Source organism: Eurosta solidaginis, chromosome 2 (genome assembly GCF_040869045.1).
Source record: "Eurosta solidaginis isolate ZX-2024a chromosome 2, ASM4086904v1, whole genome shotgun sequence".
Lineage (NCBI taxonomy): Eukaryota > Metazoa > Arthropoda > Insecta > Diptera > Tephritidae > Eurosta > Eurosta solidaginis.
Genome location: NC_090320.1, coordinates 302,239,278 through 302,261,093, shown reverse-complemented (window position 1 = coordinate 302,261,093; position 21,816 = coordinate 302,239,278). Strand labels below are relative to the sequence as shown.

The following is a 21,816-nucleotide window of genomic DNA, read 5'->3' as shown; positions in this document are numbered from 1 at the left end:
CCCTTAGTGTTGCTAATATTCGTAACATTATGTTAAAAATTGTGTTAAAGTTTTTGGTGTGGTGGAAGTGACCTACTAGAATTTTGGGAGCTCCGCTGCTTTCCACTGAAGTTCGCGCATGCACCATATTTAGTCTTCGATCAATATTTGGTAGTGCACTACAAAAACTATTCAATGCTGAATTTGAAGAACTGCTTTTGCTAAAAAAAAAAAAAAAAAATCAGTGCATTCCGAAAACTCTCTATCTCAGCAAACTTTTGTGTTAACATACCGCACTATTTAAGAGTTTGTTTCAAAAACGTCATAGCTGGGGCGTTTATGAAAAAATTCTGAGGTAGGGCCTTCTTCAACCTTTTTCATATATGTAATACTCCTATATTACTTACTTACTTAATTGGCGCTTAACCGTCTAAACGGTTATGGCCGTCCAACAAGGCGCGCCAGTCGCTCCTTCGCTCCGCCAACCGGCGCCAATTGGTCACACCACGGGAGTTTAAATCGTTTTCCACCTGGTCCTTCCAACGGAGTGGGGGCCGCCCTCTACCTCTGCTTCCATAGGTGAGTTCCGATAGAAACACTTTCTTGGCCGGAGCATCATCTTTCATTCGCATAACATGGCCTAGCCAGCGCAGCCGCTGCGTTTTAATTCGCTGGACTATGTGGATGTCTGCGTATAGCTCGTACAGCTCATCATTAAATCTTCTTCGGTACTCGCCATCGCTAACGCGTAGAGGTCCATAAATCCTTCGAAGAACTTTTCTCTCGAACACTCCCAAAGCCGATTCATCTGCTGTTGTCATGGTCCATGCTTCTGCCCCATATAGCAGGACGGGTACGATAAGCGACTTGTAGAGTATGATTTTCGTTCGGCGAGGGAGGACTTTACTTTTCAATTGCCTACCGAGCCCAAAGTAGCATTTATTGGCAAGATTGATTCTTCGCTGGATTTCAGTGCTGATGTTGCTGGTTCCCAAATAAACGAAGTCTATTACTATTTCGAAATTATGCCTGCCAACAGTAGCGTGGTTGCTAAGGCACGTATGCGCTGACTCTTTGCTCGATACTCCTATATTGCTAATAGAAAATGCCCGCAATGAGTTTTGAATTCGAAATCAAAACAAGACAGCCTACAAAATTTTTGTGATTGTAGCAGCACAAGTGGCGAATTTGAGTGAAGTTTAGATGTAGAATATGCCTTATAAGTTTAAAATAAACATTAAACTTTTAAGTAATGAACGACAATATTTATTGAGATTAAATTTGCAATATATGTATATATGTGATTATTATATTAGCAAACATTCATTGACATTGTATGTAATGAATGCACATATTTTTATTTAAGTCTTCTTAAAGAGCTCAGTGACATAATGATCATTTTAAGTGCAATAGACAAGTTAATATATTTATTATTGCAGTGTCGATTCAAGCAGATGACGTTGTAGGTAGTGAGGCCAAAACTTCATCAATAAACCCATCAGGATTTTCAATCAAATGTAAGAGACCTGCAAAATATAAATCAAAATTTGGTTTATATCAGGGACATAATAGTTTATAGTTTAGAGTGGTTTTTTCTACAATACTTATTTTTCAAGGTTTATTTTTACGTTAATGTAAGGCGCGATAACCTCCGAAGAGATTTTGGGCCGAGCTTCTCTTCCAATTTGCGTGTTGCTCCTCTGATTTTTCCTACGAATTGGCGGGACGGGACCTACTAGTTTTATGCCGAATCCGAATGGCATCTGCAAAGCAGGTGAGTTTTCACTGAGAGCTTTTCATGGCAGAAAAACACTCGGAGTGCTTGCCAAACACTGCCGAGGGCGGCCCCACTTAGAAAAATTTTCTTCCAATTGAAAAAACTTGTTTCTAAAATTTTGATGTTGCTTTGCCCGGGGCGTGATCCCAGGATCATCGGTGTGGATGGCGGAGCAAGCTACCATCACACCACGCGACCGCTTACGTTAGTTGATAATTATTAAGTTTTTTCGTTTCGTTTAATAGAATTTGGAGAAGATATTATTTCTTTCTATGCTTAAAAGCTTTTAGTTGTTGTTGTTGTTGTTGTAGCAGTGAAAGTTTTTAGTCTACAACGCTGGTAGAGACGACTTTTTTCGTCGTGCCCAGCGGGTTAGGTGGTCAGAATATAAACACGCGGTAGATATGCCTGCCGTAAGAGTCGACTAAAATACCAGATTGAAGGGGTTGTGAAGCGCAACCCTTTCAGGTTGCCAGCGCAATATATAGCTTCTCCAAACCCAATTGTCACCCTCACCTATCCGTTGAGAATCCGGTTTCATTAACAGCCGAGGCTCTGGCGAGCCCAAGCTCCTCATGGAACTTGGGGGTGGGGAGGGAGGAATGGCCTGAAGGTTTAATGTGGCCATATAAATCGTTCCCGTGATGGTGGGGCTAGCACCTCAATGGTGCTGTGTTACCGGAGCGTACCGGATCTGTATCCGGCAAAGGACCATCACATCGATAACACTCCCCAAAACCTTCGGGGGGGTAACCTTATCGCTACAACAACAACAACATTTTTCGTCCAAAACAAAGAATACCAACCAACTCTTCCTAGAAATAGCTGACGCTTAAACCGGAATAGTCCCGAAGCCAAGTTTTAATAACCTGTTTATAGCAATGTAGTGGCGACATTCAACAGAGTTTACCAACATCACGTATCCAGGTATCAAAGTTACTTTGAGCAAGATGGTGGATGCTCTTTGAGTATGAAGAAAATCTTGCCGAATGAGTTCATTTACGGTTGGGTTCAACAAGCTTGGCTATACGAAATCTCGTCTTGATAACCAGGTTGTTGTTGTTGTTGTTGTAGCAGTGCTTCACCTATCCGCGGCGAATCCTGTTTCACTAACAGACGAGGCTCTGGCGACCACAAGCTCCTCATGGAACTTTGGGGTGGGGAGGGGGGAATGGCCTGAAGGTTTAATGTGGTCACATAAATCGTTCCCGAGATGGTCGGGCTAGCACCTTAATGGTGCTGTGGTACCGGAGCGTACCGGATCTTTATCCGGCAAAGGACCATCACATCGATAACACTCCCCCAAAGCCTTCGGGGAGCAACCTTATCGCTACAACAACAACAACAACAACAACAACAACATCACAAGTTGTCAATATCCTCTAACGGGAGTCCAAGAAACTTGCTGTTTCAACAGGGGTGGACCATAAGGAAAGGGGTGTTAGAGGCGTTGGTTCCACATTACAATTCAAGAGATGGTTGGTGCCATATGGGGACACATTGCAAGCGGGGCATACATTTTGTATGTCGGGGATGATTCTGGATTGGTAAGAGTTTAACCTGTTACAGTATCGAGAACGAAGTTGAGCAGGAGTGACGCGCGTTTCCCTGGGGAGTATGCGTTCCTCTTCCGCGAGTTTTGGATACTTTTCTTTGAGTACTGGATTCACCGGGCAATTCCCGGCATAGAGGTCCGACGCCTGTTTGTGGAGTTCACCAAGGACCTACTTGTGTTTTTTCGCTTCATACGGCTGGGTTCTCAAGTGCCGTATTTCCTCAAAATGCTTACGGAGATGACTCCTTAAGCCCCTAGGCGGTGCTGGTTCATCAATCAGATGTCTGTTGGGATGCCCAGGTTTCTGGGTATTCAACAGGAACTGTTTGATCAGCATCTCATTTCTCTCCCTGATGGGGAGTATTCTCGCCTCATTGTGCAGATGGTGTTCTGGGGACATAAGAAGACAGCCCGTGGCAATTCTGAGAGCAGTATTTTGGCAGGCCTGTAGCTTCTTCCAGTGGGTAATTTTTAGGCTTGGCGACCATATGAGTGACGCGTAGCACGTAATCGGCTGGCTAATTGCTTTCTATGTAGTCATGAGCGTTTCTTTATCTTTTCCCCAGGTACTGCCAGCGAGGGATTTGAGGATTTTGTTACGGCTCTGAATTCTCGGAACAATTGCGGCTGCGTTCTCACCAAAATGTAGATCCTGATCAAACGTCACACCCAAGATTTTGGGGTGTAGGACAGTCGGTAGCGTAGTGCCATCGACGTGGATGTTCAAAATGGTCGACATTTGGGACGTCCATGTTGTAAATAAGGTCGCGGAAGATTTAGTCGGTGATAATGCCAGGTTTCGCGAGGCGATAAAACTGAATAGATCAGGGAGGTAGCCGTTTATTCTATTGCATAGCTCATCGATCTGTGTGCCTGGGCCTGTGGCCATTATTGTGCAGTTAACAGCGTGGGAAACGATAGTGACTCATTCTGGTGGTGAAGGTAGCTTAGATATGTAGAAATTAAACAAAAGTGGTGATAGGACACCACCCTGTGGCACCCTTTATTTAATTCTTCTTGGTTTTGATGTTTCCTTTCTAAATTGCACCGATGCCTGCCGACCACCCAGATAATTTGCGGTCCACCTTTTAAGACATGGGGGAAGGGTAGACCCTTCTAGGTCTTGCAGTAACGTGCCATGGTTGACCGTATCAAAAGCTTTTGATAGGTCTAGCGCTACGAGTACTGTTCTATGGTGGGGGTTTTGATTTAAACCGCAATTTATCTGGGTGCTAATGGCATTTAGCGCGGTGGTAGTGCTATGGAGTTTTCTGAAGCCATGCTGGTGACAGGCTAGCTGCAAATTTGCTTGGAAATAAGGGAGCAAAATGGATTCAAGCGTCTTTGCTACTGGCGATAGGAGAGATATCGGACGGTACGACTCTCCTATGTTAGCTGGTTTACCAGGCTTTAGTAGCGGGACCACCTTGGCCATTTTCCATTTCTCGGGTATGACAAAGGTGGAAAGAGACAGGTTGAAGACATGCGCTAAATATTTGAACCCCTCTTTCCCTAGGCTTTTAAGCATAATCATAGTCAAAATAAAATAGGTTTTCAATTTAGTTTCAGCTTTTTTGACAGATAGCTCATAGAAAATTATGTCAAAAGGCTGCAACTAAATTTAAAATCCATTTTATTTTGACTATGATTATGCGCCAATAACTTAACCAAAGACAAATTTAATATAACCTGGCATGGTGCCATTTAAAACCAATCTTAATTGAAAATACGAACAATTACAAAAATTAATACCAAATCGCAAGCTGCTACACATGGTTCTGGCCTCTATGGTCTTACCATTGTGTACCAGTGCCGCCAAAATTACATATACACTTTGATGATAACAACAATCGTGCAGGTCAGGGAAACAGACTCTTAGTCCCTGCCTCCGTTTGCACCGTCTGCCAGCACAGAATATATAGGTTTGCGACATCCGCTCAATGCAGCTCCTGCCTTGGGTGGTGCCACTTTCCTAGATGTTCTGGTCTCCGCGACGGCAACCCCTCGACGGGTTTCATCGCGCCATGTTGCCAGGTCGCAAACCCAAATCATCCGGGTACCCCAATGCTTGCCCAAGGGCGCCCAGTCCCAAGGCCACAACAGCAATTGCGTCCTGGCCTTCCACAACCTAGGCGTAGTCACCCCTCACTTACCCCTAGAGTGGCGGCGTCACCCCTCATGCACTTCAGAATTCTGCAGTTCAACTGTAATGGACTAACTGGGAAGATTACGGAGATAGTCGATTTCATGAAGCGGCACAACATAAACTCACAGCAAGATCTGCTCTGCAGACCTGTTCTGGGTATAATGTCCACAGGAAAGACCGCGAGAGCGGAAATGGAGGCGGCCTCGCGTTTATTATACACCACTCTGTGCAATATCATATATTTGATCCTGGCATCGACCGCAGTGACAATGTCTTAGAACGCCAAGGCCTATCTGTCCGGTCAGGCGATGCAAATCTAGAAATCATCAACATCTACATCCCTCCTGTCACCTGTTGCCCCAGTGGATACCGCCCTAATATCGAGGCCTTACTCACTGGCAACAATCGCATTATCTTAGGCGATTTCAATGCCCATCACGACCTATGGCATTCAAACTTGCGGGCGGACAGTAGGGGTGAGATGTTGGCGGATCAAATAGACGAAACGACGTTCTGCACAATAAACGGAGACGCCCCCACACGTATGGTAGGAAGCTGTCATAGCTCGCCAGATATCTCAATCGTGAGCGCAGAACTCGTAAACTGCGTCAACTGGCAGCCGATGGTAACATTGGCATCCGACCACTTGCCCATACTTATTTCGTTCGAGCGTACCGCCGACTTCATCGTCACCGAAAAACGCACTTTCATAAACTTCAAAAAAGGAAAGTGGGAAGGTTATAAATCTGCAACAGACAGCAGCTTTGCTGCCCTCCCTATCCCGACTGATGCCCGCCAAGGGGAGCGTGCCTTCCGTAAGGTCATTGAATCCGCCTCGGCACATTTCATTCCCGCCGGGAGAATTCCCGAAATCCGGCCCCACTTAGCGAGGGAACGCGACCTTATAAGACAGCTTGATCCAGGCGACCCCCAAATAAGGGATATAAACCAACGCATCAGATTGCTTGTGGACGAACACAAGCGGGCGAAATGGGAAGAGCACCTAAGAGGTTGTAACCTCTCTACCGGTGTAGGTAAACTTTGGTCCACCGTAAAGTCCCTATCGAATCCGACTAAGCACAAAGACAAAGTTTCCATCGCCTTTGGCGATAAGGTGCTGTCGGATGCGAAAAAATGCGCGAGCGCTTTCTGCCGACAATATATAATGCATCCTACGGTCGACAAAGATAGACGGAGAGCCAATAGACACGCACATAAACACAAACTCAGCGCGTCACCAATTACCATCACCGCTAGAGAGGTTGAGGACGCCATTGGTCGCGCTAAACCATCCAAAGCAGTGGGCCCAGACGGCATAGCCATGCCGATGCTTAAAAACCTAGGGAAAGAGGGTTTCAAATATTTAGCGCATGTCTTCAACCTGTCTCTTTCCACCTTTTTCATACCCGAGAAATGGAAAATGGCCAAGGTGGTCCCGCTACTAAAGCCTGGGAAACCAGCTAACGTAGGTGAGTCATATCGTCCGATATCTCTCCTATCGCCAGTGGCAAAGACGCTTGAAGCCATTTTGCTCCCTTATTTCCAAGCACATTTGCAGCTAGCCCCTCATCAGCATGGCTTCAGAAAACTTCATAGCACTACCTCCGCGCTAAATGTCATTAGCACCCAGATAAATTGCGGTTTGAATCAATATCCCCGCCATAGAACAGTACTCGTAGCGTTACACCTATCAAAAGCTTTTGATACGGTCAACCATGGCTCGTTACTGCAAGACCTGGAAGGGTCTACCCTTCCCCCATGTCTTAAAAGGTGGACGGCAAATTATCTGGGTGGTCGGCAGGCATCGGTGCAATTCAGAAACGAGACATCAAAACAAAGGAGAATTAAACAAGGGGTGCCACAGGGTGGTGTCCTATCCCCGCTTTTGTTTAATTTCTACATATCTAAGCTATCTTCACCACCGGAAGGAGTCACAATCGTTTCCTACGCCGATGACTGCACAATAATGGCCACAGGCCCAGGCCCAAAGATCGATAATCTATGCAATAAAATAAACGGCTATCTCCCTGATCTCTCCAGTTTTTTCGCCTCGCGAAACCTGGCATTGTCACCGACTAAATCTTCCGCGACCTTATTTACAACATGGACGCCCCAAATGTCGACCATATTGAACATCCACGTCGATGGCACTACGCTACCGACTGTCCTACACCCCAAAATCTTGGGTGTGACGTTTGATCAGGATCTACATTTTGGTGCGCACGCAACCGCAATTGTTCCAAGAATTCAGAGCCGTAATAAAATCCTCAAATCCCTTGCTGGCAGTACCTGGGGAAAAGATAAAGAAACGCTCTTGACCACATACAAAGCAATTAGCCAGCCGATTACGTGCTACGCGTCACCCATATGGTCGCCAAGCCTAAAAACCACCCACTGGAAGAAACTACAGGCCTGCCAAAATACTGCTCTCAGAATCGCCACGGGCTGTCTTCTTATGTCCCCAGAACACCATCTGCATAATGAGGCGAGAATACTCCCCATCAGGGAGAGAAATGAGATGCTGACCAAACAGTTTCTGTTGAATACCCAGAAACCTGGGCATCCCAACAGACATCTGATTGACGAACCAGCACCGCCTAGGGGCCTAAGGAGTCATCTCCGTAAGCATTTTGAGGAAATACGGCACCTGAGAACCCAGCCGTATGAAGCGGAAAAACACAAGCAGGTCCTTGGTGAACTCCATAGACAGGCGTCGGACCTTTATGTCGGGAATTGCCCGGTGAATCCAGTACTTGAAGAAAAATATCCAGAACTCGCAGAAGGGGAACGCATGCTCCCCAGGGAAACGCGTGTCACTCTTGCTCAACTTCGTTCTGGATACTGTAACAGGTTAAACTCTTACCTATCCAGAATCAACCCCGACATACAAAATGTATGCCCTGCTTGCAATGTGTCCCCACATGACACCAACCATCTCTTTAATTGTAATGTGGAACCAACGCCTCTAACACCCCTTTCCTTATGGTCCACCCCTGTTGAAACGGCAAGTTTCCTTGGACTCCCGTTAGAGGATATTGATGACAATTTGTGATCGGTCGCGGCTATTAGGTGGGGCGAGCATTGCTACAACAACAACAACAACAACAACAACAACAACAACAACAACATGATAACAACAATCTGAAGAAAAAACCGTCTGATATACAACCTGGCTTTATGGACTAACGTCCGTGCCATTCAACCAAACCAAAAAAAAAAGAAGATATACTTCTATTTTCATTTGAAACTCAATACAAAACAACGTTTTTGATAAGTTTTTGAATTCGGGCAACGTTTTCAGGCTGTTCCTATTCGTCCGGAAATTCAGTACACAAATTTTCGATTTCTTTTTGTTGTTTTTCATTTTACTTCATTCTAGACAAAGAAAAAAAACAGATTTCCAGACGAATAGCCACTTAAATACATACATATGTCTGTATGTGTAACATGATAACAAGAAACGACGAACGAATCAACTTACCAGCTACATCACAGAATTCGCCAAAAGAAGTGCATGGCAAAAATTCCTCGGTAAATGTTTGCAAAATCAAATCGGTTGACTTCAGCATAGCTTCATCATTCTTTCTTATATAATCAAACAATGATATTGACCAATCCTCCTCCTTGGGTGTGCTTACAGTTTTGAATAAAACACTATAAATTAAATCAATAAGTGCCCACATCATCGTGAATGGGCGATAGACGCTATAGTCTTTTGTTTGTCGATCACTTGGCGATAATAATGCCTTGCATTGTACGGATGGTGAAATTTGACGGGCCTGTGCTATAGCAATAAGACGTTTTAAATGTGACAGCTTATGCTTATTCCATGTTTCATGACTATGTAGGGCCAATGAAATAGTCAGCATATATAACGGACCTTCAACGTCATAACCACATTCCAACCATTTATCTGATGGCGCTGCTGTTAAATAAGCAATTAATGTTTTACAGTCTCTTGCTGCTGAGCGTGAGGATAACAACAAATAAACTGCATAAAATAGCAAATATGGAACAAAGTGCATATTTGATTGTGGCCCGCCACCACCAGCGTCATCATGAAAGCTACGTTCCCATGCGAAACGCATCAATAACATTTTGAGATCATGTATACTGCTGGGAAATGAAATGTCGCAACGCTGCGTACTCTCTTGCATGTAACTACTGTGACGTGTCATGCACGCTGAAAAAGCTGCCTCTGACACATCTGGTCCCCATAATGGTAACAAGCCATTACAGCGTGTATTGGCATTTTGTAAGCTAGCTCGTTCCCATTCATCGCGTCCACGTGCCAAACGTATAGCTGAAGTGTGACAATCTACATGTACAACATTGAAATGTGTGACAGTGGTATAGCCAATTGTTTTGCGTGACTTTAATTCAAATTCTTCAACATTACAACGTTTGGTAAATGTGTAAATGCCCAGTACTTTGGCTGGTTGACATGCATAGCCTTCCCGACATATAAAGCATGTAAGACCAGTTTCATCGCGTAATTTTTCAATTTTTTGTAGTATTGAACCTTTAGCCGTTACTTGTCCCTTTTCATTAGTACGCATCCCCAAAGCGTCCAACTGCTTTTCACGTGTTGCCATTGCCAGACGTTTCTTTTCGGCACGTGTAAAATCACGTACTTCTTGTACGCGCGTTGCCGTTGCTTCATCGGTACATAATGCTTCCAATAGATTTTCAGCTAAACTTCCAACATGTTCATCGCTGGAGACTTGCTCGAGACGATGTATAATTGGTATAATGTCTTTGCTTATTGCGAGTTGTGTAGCCTCGTGTTTACTAGCGAGTCCAGTGAGAAAACGTAGAATGTACTTGAGACTTGGGCGGGAAATGAACTCTTTCAATTCATCTGAGTCGGTGCGCAATAGTGTTGGTTTGACACATGGTGCATGTTTGATGATATAAGCGATGGCACGCTCAACAATACCTAGACCAACGATATAGTCCTTTAAGGTACCGCCAATACAGTTGTGCTCTATTTGGTTAGTTAAAACACAGAAAAGCTCCATTTTGAATTCTTCTTCAGGTGTACGCTCACTATCGAAGTGGTTAAAATCAAGGATTTCCTAGAAAAAGAAAACGATAAGTCGGGGCTCTTGGATTTGACATTTAGGTTATATACATCGAAATATTAAAAAAATATTTAAATTTGTTTCGTTGAGGATAACAATTTATAATGGTCCAAAGATTTGGCGATTAATTGCATACATTAAAAAGTTTAATTTTTTTTTATTTTATATCTATATGTCCATTTTAAGGTAGGTAGGTAGGTGAAATGGCTGCGACCCTGGTCGCCCAAGTAGCTATTTAAAGCCGTTTTGATGCCATGTAACTCGTCTTAAAACCTACGGAATGTTACAACCAGCCAGAGTTGATAAATTAAGAATATTCGGGATTGTTATCACAGATAACCCTCTGAGGTCTTCTAGAAACGGGGTTCCAAGGAACCTTAGCCGGGCTCTAGCTAGAGCCGGGCATTTACCCATAAGGTGTTCTACTATCTCCCTGGCATTTGGATCTTTGCAGCTTCTGCAGTAGTCGTTATACGGAATGCCCATCTTTTCCGCATGCGTACCTACTGCCCAATGACCGGTGCAGACTGCTATCTTGTTCAGAAGACTTCTCGTCCTCTTTCCATCACAGTTTGGCCAAATGGATTTTGATATTGCACATGTGGTGATGTTATTCCACTTTGTTTGTGCTTTCTTCAAGTAGAAGCTTTGGATATTCCCCTTGGCTACTGCTAAGGGTATGCCTACTTCGACACTGGTTATTTCCTCGTTCATCTCCGATGAGACCCTGCGTGCCAGCTCGTCGGCCTTCTGTTGTTGTTGTAGCAGTGCTTCGCCCCACCTAACAGCCGCGACCGATCACAAATTGTCATCAATATCCTCTAACGGGAGTCCAAGGAAAGTTGCTGTTTCAACAGGGGTGGGCCATAATGAAAGGGGTGTTAGAGGCGTTGGTTCGACGATTAAAGAGATGGTTGGTGTCATGTGGGGACACATTGCAAGCGGGGTATACATTATGTATGTCGGGGTTGATTCTGGATAGGTAAGAGTTTAACCTGTTACAGTATCCAGAACGAAGTTGAGCAAGAGTGACACACGTTTCCCTGGGGAGTATGCGTTCTTCTTCCACAAGTTTTGGGTACTTTTCTTTGAGTACTGGATTCACCGGGCAATTCCTGACATAAAGGTCCGACGCCTGTTTGTGGAGTTCACCAAGGACCTGCTTGTCTTTGGGTTCTCAGGTGCCGTATTTCCTCAAAATGCTTACGGAGATGACTCCTTAAGCCCCTAGGCGGTGTTGGCTCATCAATCAGATGTCTGTTTGGGTGCCCAGGTTTCTGGGTATTCAACAGGAACTGTTTGGTTAGCATCTTATTTCTCTCCCTGATGGGGAGTATTCTCGCCTCATTATGTAGGTAGTGTTCTGGGGACATAAGATGGCAGCCCGTGGCGATTCTGAGAGCAGTATTTTGGCAGGCCTGTAGCTTCTTCCAGTGGGTAATTTTTAGGCTTGGCGACCATATGGGTGACGCGTAGCACGTAAACGGCTGGCCAATTGCTTTGTATGTAGTAATGATCGTTTCTTTATCTTTTCCCCAGGTACTGCCAGCAAGGGATTTGAGGATTTTATGACGGATCTGGATTTTCGGAACAATTGCGGCTGCGTGCTCACCAAAATGTAGATCCTGATTAAACGTCACACCCAAGATTTTGGGGTGTAGGACAGTCGGTAGCGTAGTGCCATCGACGTGGATGTTCAAAATGGTCGACATTTGGGACGTCCATGTTGTAAATAAGGTCGCGGAAGATTTAGTCGGTGATAATGCTAGGTTTCGCGAGGCGAAAAAACTGGAGAGATCAGGGAGGTAGGCGTTTATTCTGTTGCAGAGCTCATCGATCTGTGGGCCTGGGCCTGTGGCCATTATTGTGCAGTCATCGGCGTATGAAACGATAGTGACTCCTTCTGGTGGTGAAGGTAGCTTAGATATGTAGAAATTAAACAAAAGTTGGGATATGACACCACCCTGTGGCACCCCTTGTTTAATTCTTCTTGGTTTTGATGTTTCCTTTCTAAATTGCACCGATGCCTGCCGACCACCCAGATAATTTGCGGTCCACCTTTTAAGACATGGGGGAAGGGTAGACCCTTCTAGGTCTTGCAGTAACGTGCCATGGTTGACCGTATCAAAAGCTTTTGATAGTCCTAGCGCTACGAGTACTGTTCTATGGTGGGCGTTTTGATTTAAACCGCAATTTATCTGGGTGCTGATGGCCTTTAGCGCGGTGGTGGTGCTATGGAGTTTTCTGCAGCCATGCTGATGAGAGGCTAGCTGCAAATTTGCTTGGAAGTAGGGGAGCAAAATGGCTTCAAGCGTCTTTGCTACTGGCGATAGGAGAGATATCGGACGATACGACTCTCCTATGTAAGCTGGTTTCCCAGGTTTTAGTAGCGGGAGCACCTTGGCCATTTTCCTTTTTTCGGGTATGACAAAGGTGGAAAGAGACAGGTTGAAGACATGTGCTAAGTATTTGAAACCCTGTTTCCTTAGGCTTTTAAGCATCGGCATGGCTATGCCGTCTGGGCCCACTGCGTTGGTTGGTTTAGCGTGACCAATGGCATCTTCAACCTCTCTGGCGGTGATGGTAATTGGTGACGCGCTGAATTTATGTTTATGTGCGTGTCTGTTGGCCCTCCGTCTATCTTTGTCGACCGTACAATGCATTACATATTGACCGCAGAAAGCGCTCGCGCATTTTTTCGAATCCGACAGCACTTTATCGCCGAAGGCGATGAAAACTTTGGCATTGTGCTTACACGGATTCGATAGGGACTTTACGGTGGACCAAAGTTTACCCACACAGGCAGAGAGGTTACCTCTTAGGAGCTCCTCCCATTTCGCCCGCTTGTGTTCATCCACAAGCAATCTGATGCGTTGGTTTATATCCCTTATTTGGGGGTCGCCTGGGTCGAGCTGTCTTATAAGGTCACGTTCTCTCGCTAAATTTGCGGCCTCCGCCGGAAAGTGGGGCCGAATTTCGGGAATTTTCCCGGCGGGAATGAAACGTGCCGAGACGGATTCAATGACCTTGCGGAAAGCACGCTCCCCTTGGCGGGCATCAGTCGGGATAGGGAGGGCAGCAAAGAGGTTGTCTGTAAAAGATCTGTATTCCTCCCACTTTCCTTTTTTAAAGTTTATGAAAGTGCGTTTTTCTGCAACGATGAAGTCGGCGGTACGCTCGAACGAAATAAGTTTAGGCAGGTGGTCGGATGCCAATGTTACCATCGGCTGCCATTTGACGCAGTTTACGAGTTCTGCGCTCACGATTGCGATATCCGGCGAACTGTGACAGCTTCCTACCATACGTGTGGGGGCGTCTCCGTTTATTGTGCAGAACGTCGTTTCTTCTATTTGATCCGCCAACATCTCACCCCTACTGTCCGCCCGCAAGTTTGAATGCCATAGATCGTGATGGGCATTAAAGTCGCCTAGGATAATGCGACTGTTGCCAGTGAGTAAGGCGCTAATATTAGGGCGGTATCCACTGGCGCAACAGGTGGCAGGAGGGATGTAGATGTTGATGATTTCTAGGTTTGCATCGCCTGACAGGACAGATAGGCCTTGACGTTCTAAGACATTGTCCCTGCGGTCGATGCCAGGATCAAATATATGCTATTGCACAGAGTGGTGTATGATAAACGTGAGGCCGCCTCCATTTCCGCTCATGCGATCTTTTCTGTGGACATTATACCCTGAACAGGTTTGCAGTGCAGATCTTGCTGTGAATTTAGTCTCTTGAATTGCAGCAATGCGGATGTTGTGCCGCTTCATTAAATCGACTATCTCCGTGATCTTCCCAGTTAATCCATTACAGTTTAACTGCAGAATTCTGAAGTGCATGGGTTGAGGAAGGCCAGGACGCAACTGCTGTTGTGGCCCTGGGACTGGGCGTCCTTGGACAAGCATTGATGTACCCGGTAGATTGGGGTTTGCACTGAAATGACAGTCCTTGGTCGGGAAAAATCCAGAGTCGCTCCGGTACATAGAACCGACTGCCTTGGGAAGCGTCGTCGGCCTTCTCGTTACCCTCTATCCCCTATGACCCGGGCCCAGATAACGCATAGTTCTAGATTGGTGGATAACTGGGATATGAGTCGCTTATACGCCCACACTAATTTTGAGTTAATGTGTGGCGAGGAAAGCGCTCCGACAAGATGCAAAATTTACCAGCTACATTCAAGCCCTCCAGTGATTTGCAGGCAGCCAAATCGCGAGGATTTCAGCTTGAAACACACTGCAGTGCGATGGCAGTCTGAATGATGCAGACAAATCTAGGGACTCGAGAGTAGACTCCGGCCCCCACTCCCGATTCCATCTTGGAGCCGTCCATTTTAAACATACATACAAAATTCTTGGATTTAGCTTACCTTGAAGTTTTCACATAACAGTGCCATTTTCACCTCGTTACCATATACCAACGCAGCTAATACGCGTATAAGATGTCGCAAAACCGATGGATTATTACGTACATTTACACAATCAGTGCATGATATTAATGCCGATACATATTCGGGTCCCCCAAAAGTTAGTGAGAATTGCAAAAATGAGTCTAATGTGTCGTTAGCTGCCTTCGAAAGTATAGTCTCCATTATCTCTAATAATTGCTCGGTTACCGATGATTGTATAGAATCATTCTCCGACTGTAGACACATTTGCAATACTTTGAGTAGAGTATTGATTGCCCCCAGTTCCGGTTGGCATAACACCTCTTGACAACGACGTACTTTAACACAAATAAGAAACAACTTGAGCAACACTTGAATTAACTCGCGTGTACGTGATATATTTTGTAAGCTGCCAATACGATCTAACATAACTTTCAAGCCATTGCAATCGGCCAAAACGTTCGCCATACGGTAAAGTTGTTCGGTATCAACCTCTTCTTGACTTTTATTGTTAAGTGTTTCAACAAATTCTTCAGTAGCATCGCCCAATAATCCTCGCATACGATATACAATACGCATTGCATCACGTTCACCACCTTCAGCTAACCAAACTTTTTTATAAACATCCTTAACGGGTAAATCCAAGCTAATAATTTTATTATTAACCAACAGTTCCATGCCATTATCATCCTCTAGTAGTGCGATCAATTCGCAATCAGTACATATTTTATTCTTAACATCGCGCATAAGTGGACCCAGTCCAACTTCAGTAGATGGATACGGATTACCCAACATACGCCCTTGTAGGAAATCTTCTTGTTGTGGATCCTTCTCTAGCGTCATAAAGAATTCACTTTCATCATTCTCTTCGGGATGTATTATCGAATAGAGACGTTCAAATATGAATACCGGAGTCTTGATATCATTCATGCGGGTCTTTTCCACCGTGTCGATTAGAATCTCCATGAATGCGCGTGTCTCCTCCTCGGTACCACTAGTCATCTCTTCCAACATTTCAAGTAATTTCTCTTGTGCATCATCGATTAGACGTGTGCGTTGTACAACCAGTTTGCGTAAAGACAAATAACCCTCGAGTACCGGACCAAGTAAACGGGTCTTGTATGCTTGCCTTATTGTGGAACTTTCTAGGAAAAGCGAAAGTAACTCTACAAATTGACGCAGCGCATAGCCCTGTGATAAGTCAGATGACAACGTTGTCTCCTCTAGACGATGTATTTTAACAATTTCCGTAGTTAGTAATTGAGAAACCTCAATTAGCACACCTCTAAGCGCCAAATATTGACGCCATGGCGTATCCGAGGCTAATGCACGGTAAAGTGCTAAAAACTCTGAGCTTGCCTCACCCGCCTCACCAACGTATTTAAGAAAACCAGTAAGCAAATTTAATATTTCACGCTTACGTTCTTGTGTACGGCTTAATGATGTAATAAGTAAACATGCCAATTGGCGTCCAAATCGTGAATTCGTATTGAATAATATGGGTTGCAACCATCTTGCGTTCAGCACTAGCGGTGCATTAAGATGTTCTTTATTTAGTACACGATTACGCCAACGTCGTCCATACTTTTCGGACAAATATAACTCTCGATCCATCTGGCGTTTCTTCTTGGCTGAATCAGGAGACGTTGCCTCCATTGCTGGCATGGCAACATTCATACTATTCGTATTTTGCCCTACTACAGACTGTAGCATTGCTGCTAACATGCGATCATCTGGTAATATAGAAGCAGCAGTATTCGAATTACCGTTAGAGTTGGTAAATCCTTTACGAGCGTTTGATGCTGTATTGGAAGGCATACGTGCTTTCCAAGCGTCGTATGAATGTTGTGGGTCGCCATTTAACCATTTATTAAAGTTAACGGTGAGACCATCCATGCTTGTGATAGTGGATAATTGTGAAGGACTTAAATCACGATTTAACTTGCTTTTAGGTATTGTTGGACAAATAAGAGCTTGCATTATGCGTAAACATGGTTGAATTACTGAAATGGTAGGTCCTCGTGGACCACTGAAATTTAGACTAAAACATTAGATTAACTCACGAAAACTAGAAATGTAAACAGTAAATATTGGTTGGAAAAAAAATTTTCGTAAAATTTGCAAAACATTCGAAAAATTACTTAAAGTAAGCTAGCTTAATACGAGGTTTATTAGGATGATGTAAAAATGTTGGCCCTATGATTTTGGAATAAATATAAAGTTTAAAATCAAACTTACCGGCATGTTACAAGAAACAGTTCAAATACAACTTTCAGTTTATTCTCCCAGCAAAAATCGTCCTGTGCAATCAATACCTCAAGTAAAACCATTTCATGGTGTATTGCGGCATCCAAATTTGCTAATGGTATAGCGCCTAATAAAGCAGTTTTAACGCGTTCGGTGATCAAATCCAACAAACTCATGCAAGCGTCACGATTGCCTTTAGTTAATAATACTAGCAGACTGCGTACTTCGTCTTGTATTTGCGGTGTTCCACGTCGTAAGTTATGTTGAGCTAATTCTACAACCAAACCCTGTGAATACAAACCGATACGACATTCAAAATTGGATGCCATTGCACGTAACAGTGTAAGACATTGCTCTGTCGATGCCAAGGCGCAACCATAACAACGATTAATAGCATAGTTTTCACGTATCTCCATACTTTGAGAATTGTGTGATTGATCCTGTTGACTGCGATCATAAGCAACCAATTCACTGTTTGATAAAATTCATTAATGAAAAAGTATAAAATATTGAATAATCTCCCTTATTGCGAGAGTCGATTGCAGTAGATAGTAGACCGCTGAGCGAAAATCGATTATCTTTAAATGGATACAAATTGTTATATACATCGAACAATTAAAATAAAATCAGTGTCTGTCCGTGTAAGATAACAGTATATAATGGTCCAATGATTTGATGATTGATTTGTATAAAAAAAAAAATTTTATGGAAAAGATGGAATCGACAAATAGTCGATTCTATTACGATCGACAATCGCAATTGGGGGGGAATAAGAAAAAGAAGCTTGAATACTTCACACACCTGCGACATGCTTTCACCTTTTGAACAATTTTACTCAATTCCTCAAATGAACTGCGTGACTCGACGCAATACTTCTGTGCTAATAGCTGTATAATTTTGTTAACTTGCGATGTGCTATGCACTGTGCCAAGATTGTCATCCACCAAACGATCGGAACAACGATGTTCGGCCACTTTTTGAATTAACAATTCTAGCATTTGTTTGTTAGTTTGTAATTGACGATAAATACGATCGGCACGCTCCAAAGAGGAATGAATTATTTGCACAGTTTTAGCACGATCCTCTGCCGATTCAATTGGATCAACCGCACAACATACGCGAGCATATATGCTGAAATCAAATTTGGCATATTTACAAAAACCACAAGAATGACAGAGGAAGGGATCCTTTTCATCGTAATTGATGGCGCGGCATTTATGACATTGGAACACATTTTCACCACAATTAGCACATACCCCGGGATAAGCGGGCACAGCGGCGCTACAGCGTGGACATTGTAAATTCTCACTCGACCCAGTTACAGTCTCATAAAAGTCAGCATATTCGATCATTAAATTACATGCAGTAATAGGTAACGGGAAATCGATTTTCACCTCGGTTTGCCCAGTTTGTAATGTTACTGAACGTGCCTTATGCCACATTGCTGGCCGATTTTTAAGCTCAACTACAGCTTGCACTGTACGATTGTTGTAATATATATTAATAGTGCGCACCATTTTTGTACGTTTCAAATCAGCAATGCGTACGATCATTTTCGAAATAGTATGACTTTGTACCAATTTTACAATCATTGTTGTTGTGGTAAATTTTGAATCGGATTTAATTGATGGCAATTTAATGTTGGCCATTGCTACTTCTGGATTATTACACACAAGACATGGTTCGGATTCAAGATAATAACCATTCATTTGTAATATTTGCTCAAGAGTTGTATATATTGGTGCATTTGGATGTTTCGAGAGCAAATCATTTTGCTGTCGTAACACTTCAACTGCTTTCTCAGTGTATTCTGGTAATTTCTCAACTATCGATTTAGTACTTAATGTCAAATAGCCAAGTATATCAACAAATTGTGCGGTACGGCGTCCAAAAGCCGGTACTAATGGCCACATATTCCACAAAATGCTTATCAGTTTTTCTTTTTGACGATCATTTGAATTTTCATAAATTGCAAAGATCAATGAGTGAGCTTGCCAACGTATCGAAGTGATATTTGTCTCTAATAAAAAAATGCGGACAAATTTATTTAATAACGAATCTGAAACAAATCGGAAAATTTGATGTACAAATGTACTGCAATGTGCTGGATCAAACTTCGAGTCGAAGGAAAGTTCTATCTCTTCAGATTTATCACGATCACTGCGCAATTTTGATGAAGTGCCAGGTGGCGGTTGATGCTGCTGTTTCACAGCTTGAATATTATTGCAAAGTGCTGCTTGAAGTAGTTGTAAGAGTATTGGTGAAACACCATCATCTAGTTGGTAACAAGCAATCTCAATTAATACTGGAATCACATCCTCATGAATAAGACAAAACTTTTGCCAATTCCCAGTGCGTATTTGACTTATTTCTTGACAAGTTCGCAAATGTTCCGTAAGTTCGACCAGAGAATCATAGCTAAGTATCGGTATGGATTGATTCGATAGAACCACATTCTAAGAACACATAATTGATTAGTAAACAATTTTGCATACATAAGTTTGTTTTATACAACTAACCTTCGTGTTGAAGAGACTACAAATCTCCTTTACAAAATTAAAGTGTACATCAAGTGAATGACCATCACGGAACATGCGGAACTTCTCCTTGTTTCCACAAATGTACATCAGCAACTTGCGCACTTGACGCCGCAATAATGCATTCAAATTTAACATCATATATTCGCATAGTGTGTAAGTCATATTTTCGCAATAATTGTGATACCAATCGTAAGGACCTGGGTGTGTGGCAGAAAGGCGTAAAATTTGATATGGTAGACGCACCGAAATTTCAGTGAGTAATGCGTCGTATGAGTCAAAAATATCGGGATAATTTTTCAAATAGTTGTGTGGTATAAGCATTGAGATATCTGGTTTAGCTCCATATCGTATAGGTTTTAGTAAATTATTTTGGGTTTGTGTAGTTGTAGTGCCATTATTTGAGGTACCAACAGCAACAATTGAGTTGTTGCCATTTACAGTTTGTTCGCTGGAGACACGTTTCCAATGTTCGAGTAAGGATTCCATTACAACTAATGAAAAAGTGAATGCACCATTATTGCTGAGAATGCTTGCAGTTGTGCTTGCTACAAATGAAGCATTGTCTTTGAATTGATGTGGGGGTGACGTGGTTCCAGCTTGTTTTGTTTTTGTTTTACCCATTAAAACACCGAAAAGACAGAGTAATACCAGTCGAACTTCGTTTTTGGCATTCCGATCCTTCATCTAAAAAGAAAAGCAATTGTTTGCTACAGCATCTTAAAGCCCCGTCACATAAGCAGTTTTTCATATAGATGCGTTTAACTCAATATTATGCATTATGAGTAGATTGCACGTATTTTTATGGAGAACGGTAGATCGAGCGACACTGGCGCCATCTGACATGAAAAAGTAACTTGCAATTTTTGTTGCATGCAAAGCATAAGAAGAATTTGACATTTGCTTTGAATAAGGGTGCTGGCACAGCGGCCAGTTTTTTTAATTAGAACAAAATTTTTCTAAGTGGAGTCGCCACTCGGCAGTGTATTTCTGCCATGGAAAGCTTCTGAGTGAAAACTCATCTGCCTTGCAGATGCCTTTCGGAGTCGGCATTAAACAAGTAGGTGCCGTCCCGCCAATTTGTAGGACAAACTAAAAGGAGCACGACGCGAACTGGAAGAGAAGCTCGCCCTAAAATCTCTACGGAGGTTATCGCGCCTTACATTTTTTTAAGGGTGCTAGCACACTTTGCAAGTGAAATTATTTTTCTCACGCGTTGGTAACTTTTCTAACATTTTTGACAGTTAAAAACTGCAATTAAACAAATGCTGTTTTTTTTTTTTTTTTTTGTATAGTGAAAATGTTTGGAGCAGTGCTTCGCGAAATAAACTTCAATTGCCAAGTCTGAAGTTCCTTCATATTTATAAACGCAACATCTTGGTTGATTGTGGCGATGTTATGTAATGTAATGCATAAGCTTGTGTTAAACGCATCTATATGAAAAATTGCATTGTGCCTTCATTCATATAGTGCGCCGCACAATGTGCGGCCTTTATTTATATTGTTTTGTGGTGGAGCTGTCTGCCAATCATTTTTCAAATATTAGCGGTGATTGATACTTTTATATAAACCACACTTATGAAAAGTATCCACTTACGACACTTAATGAGGCAGGGGTTAAAGCCGCTCTTTTTTAATTAGCAACATTTTAGGAAATTCTAAACCCCTTTTATCTTTGAATGTGGGTTTTAAATGAGATTTGCCTAATTAATGAGTAATTTGTAATCGCTGAAAGTTATTGGCATCAGAATTCCCAAAAGGCAACAAGCGAACTTTACTGCCTTTTTCCTATGGGCGGTAGTACAGATTATTTAAGCTTCAGTTATATTCCACTTCTGAACCATTATGTTTCCTTATTTTTTTTTATTACTCTTACCTTAAAAGTATTTGATATTGAGTCCATTTCAACATAATCGACTAATGCAGATAGCAGATCATTTAAAACCTTTTGGTCACGTTCGTTATTGCCATTTAGATCGGTCGTTAGCATTAAAATAACTTGTATCAACGGAATGGCTTGCACGCCATTGCAATTATCCAGAGTATTTATATTGAGGATAATATTCTCCAAAATGGATATTCTAGAATTTATTAGGAAATATAAACT

General features: G+C 42.9%; 1 protein-coding gene across 2 annotated transcripts in view; it reads right to left on the bottom strand.

Moving 5' to 3' along the window:
* Window positions 1–1,222: 1,222 nt before the first annotated feature.
* poe (E3 ubiquitin-protein ligase-like protein poe) overlaps window positions 1,223–21,816 on the bottom strand; it is a 75,824-nt gene continuing 55,230 nt past the window's right edge. The window contains exons 9-15 of one of the 2 annotated variants that reach the window (XM_067768786.1): window positions 21,586–21,790; window positions 19,692–20,396; window positions 17,974–19,628; window positions 17,164–17,643; window positions 14,908–16,966; window positions 8,939–10,535; window positions 1,223–1,505 (exon numbers count right to left, since the gene is read on the bottom strand). In XM_067768786.1, the coding sequence (XP_067624887.1) occupies window positions 1,426–1,505; window positions 8,939–10,535; window positions 14,908–16,966; window positions 17,164–17,643; window positions 17,974–19,628; window positions 19,692–20,396; window positions 21,586–21,790 (6,781 nt within the window). In that variant the 3' untranslated portion in view covers window positions 1,223–1,425. The remainder of the gene's footprint in view (window positions 1,506–8,938; window positions 10,536–14,907; window positions 16,967–17,163; window positions 17,644–17,973; window positions 19,629–19,691; window positions 20,397–21,585; window positions 21,791–21,816) is intronic. The other variant, XM_067768787.1, reaches the window with a different exon arrangement.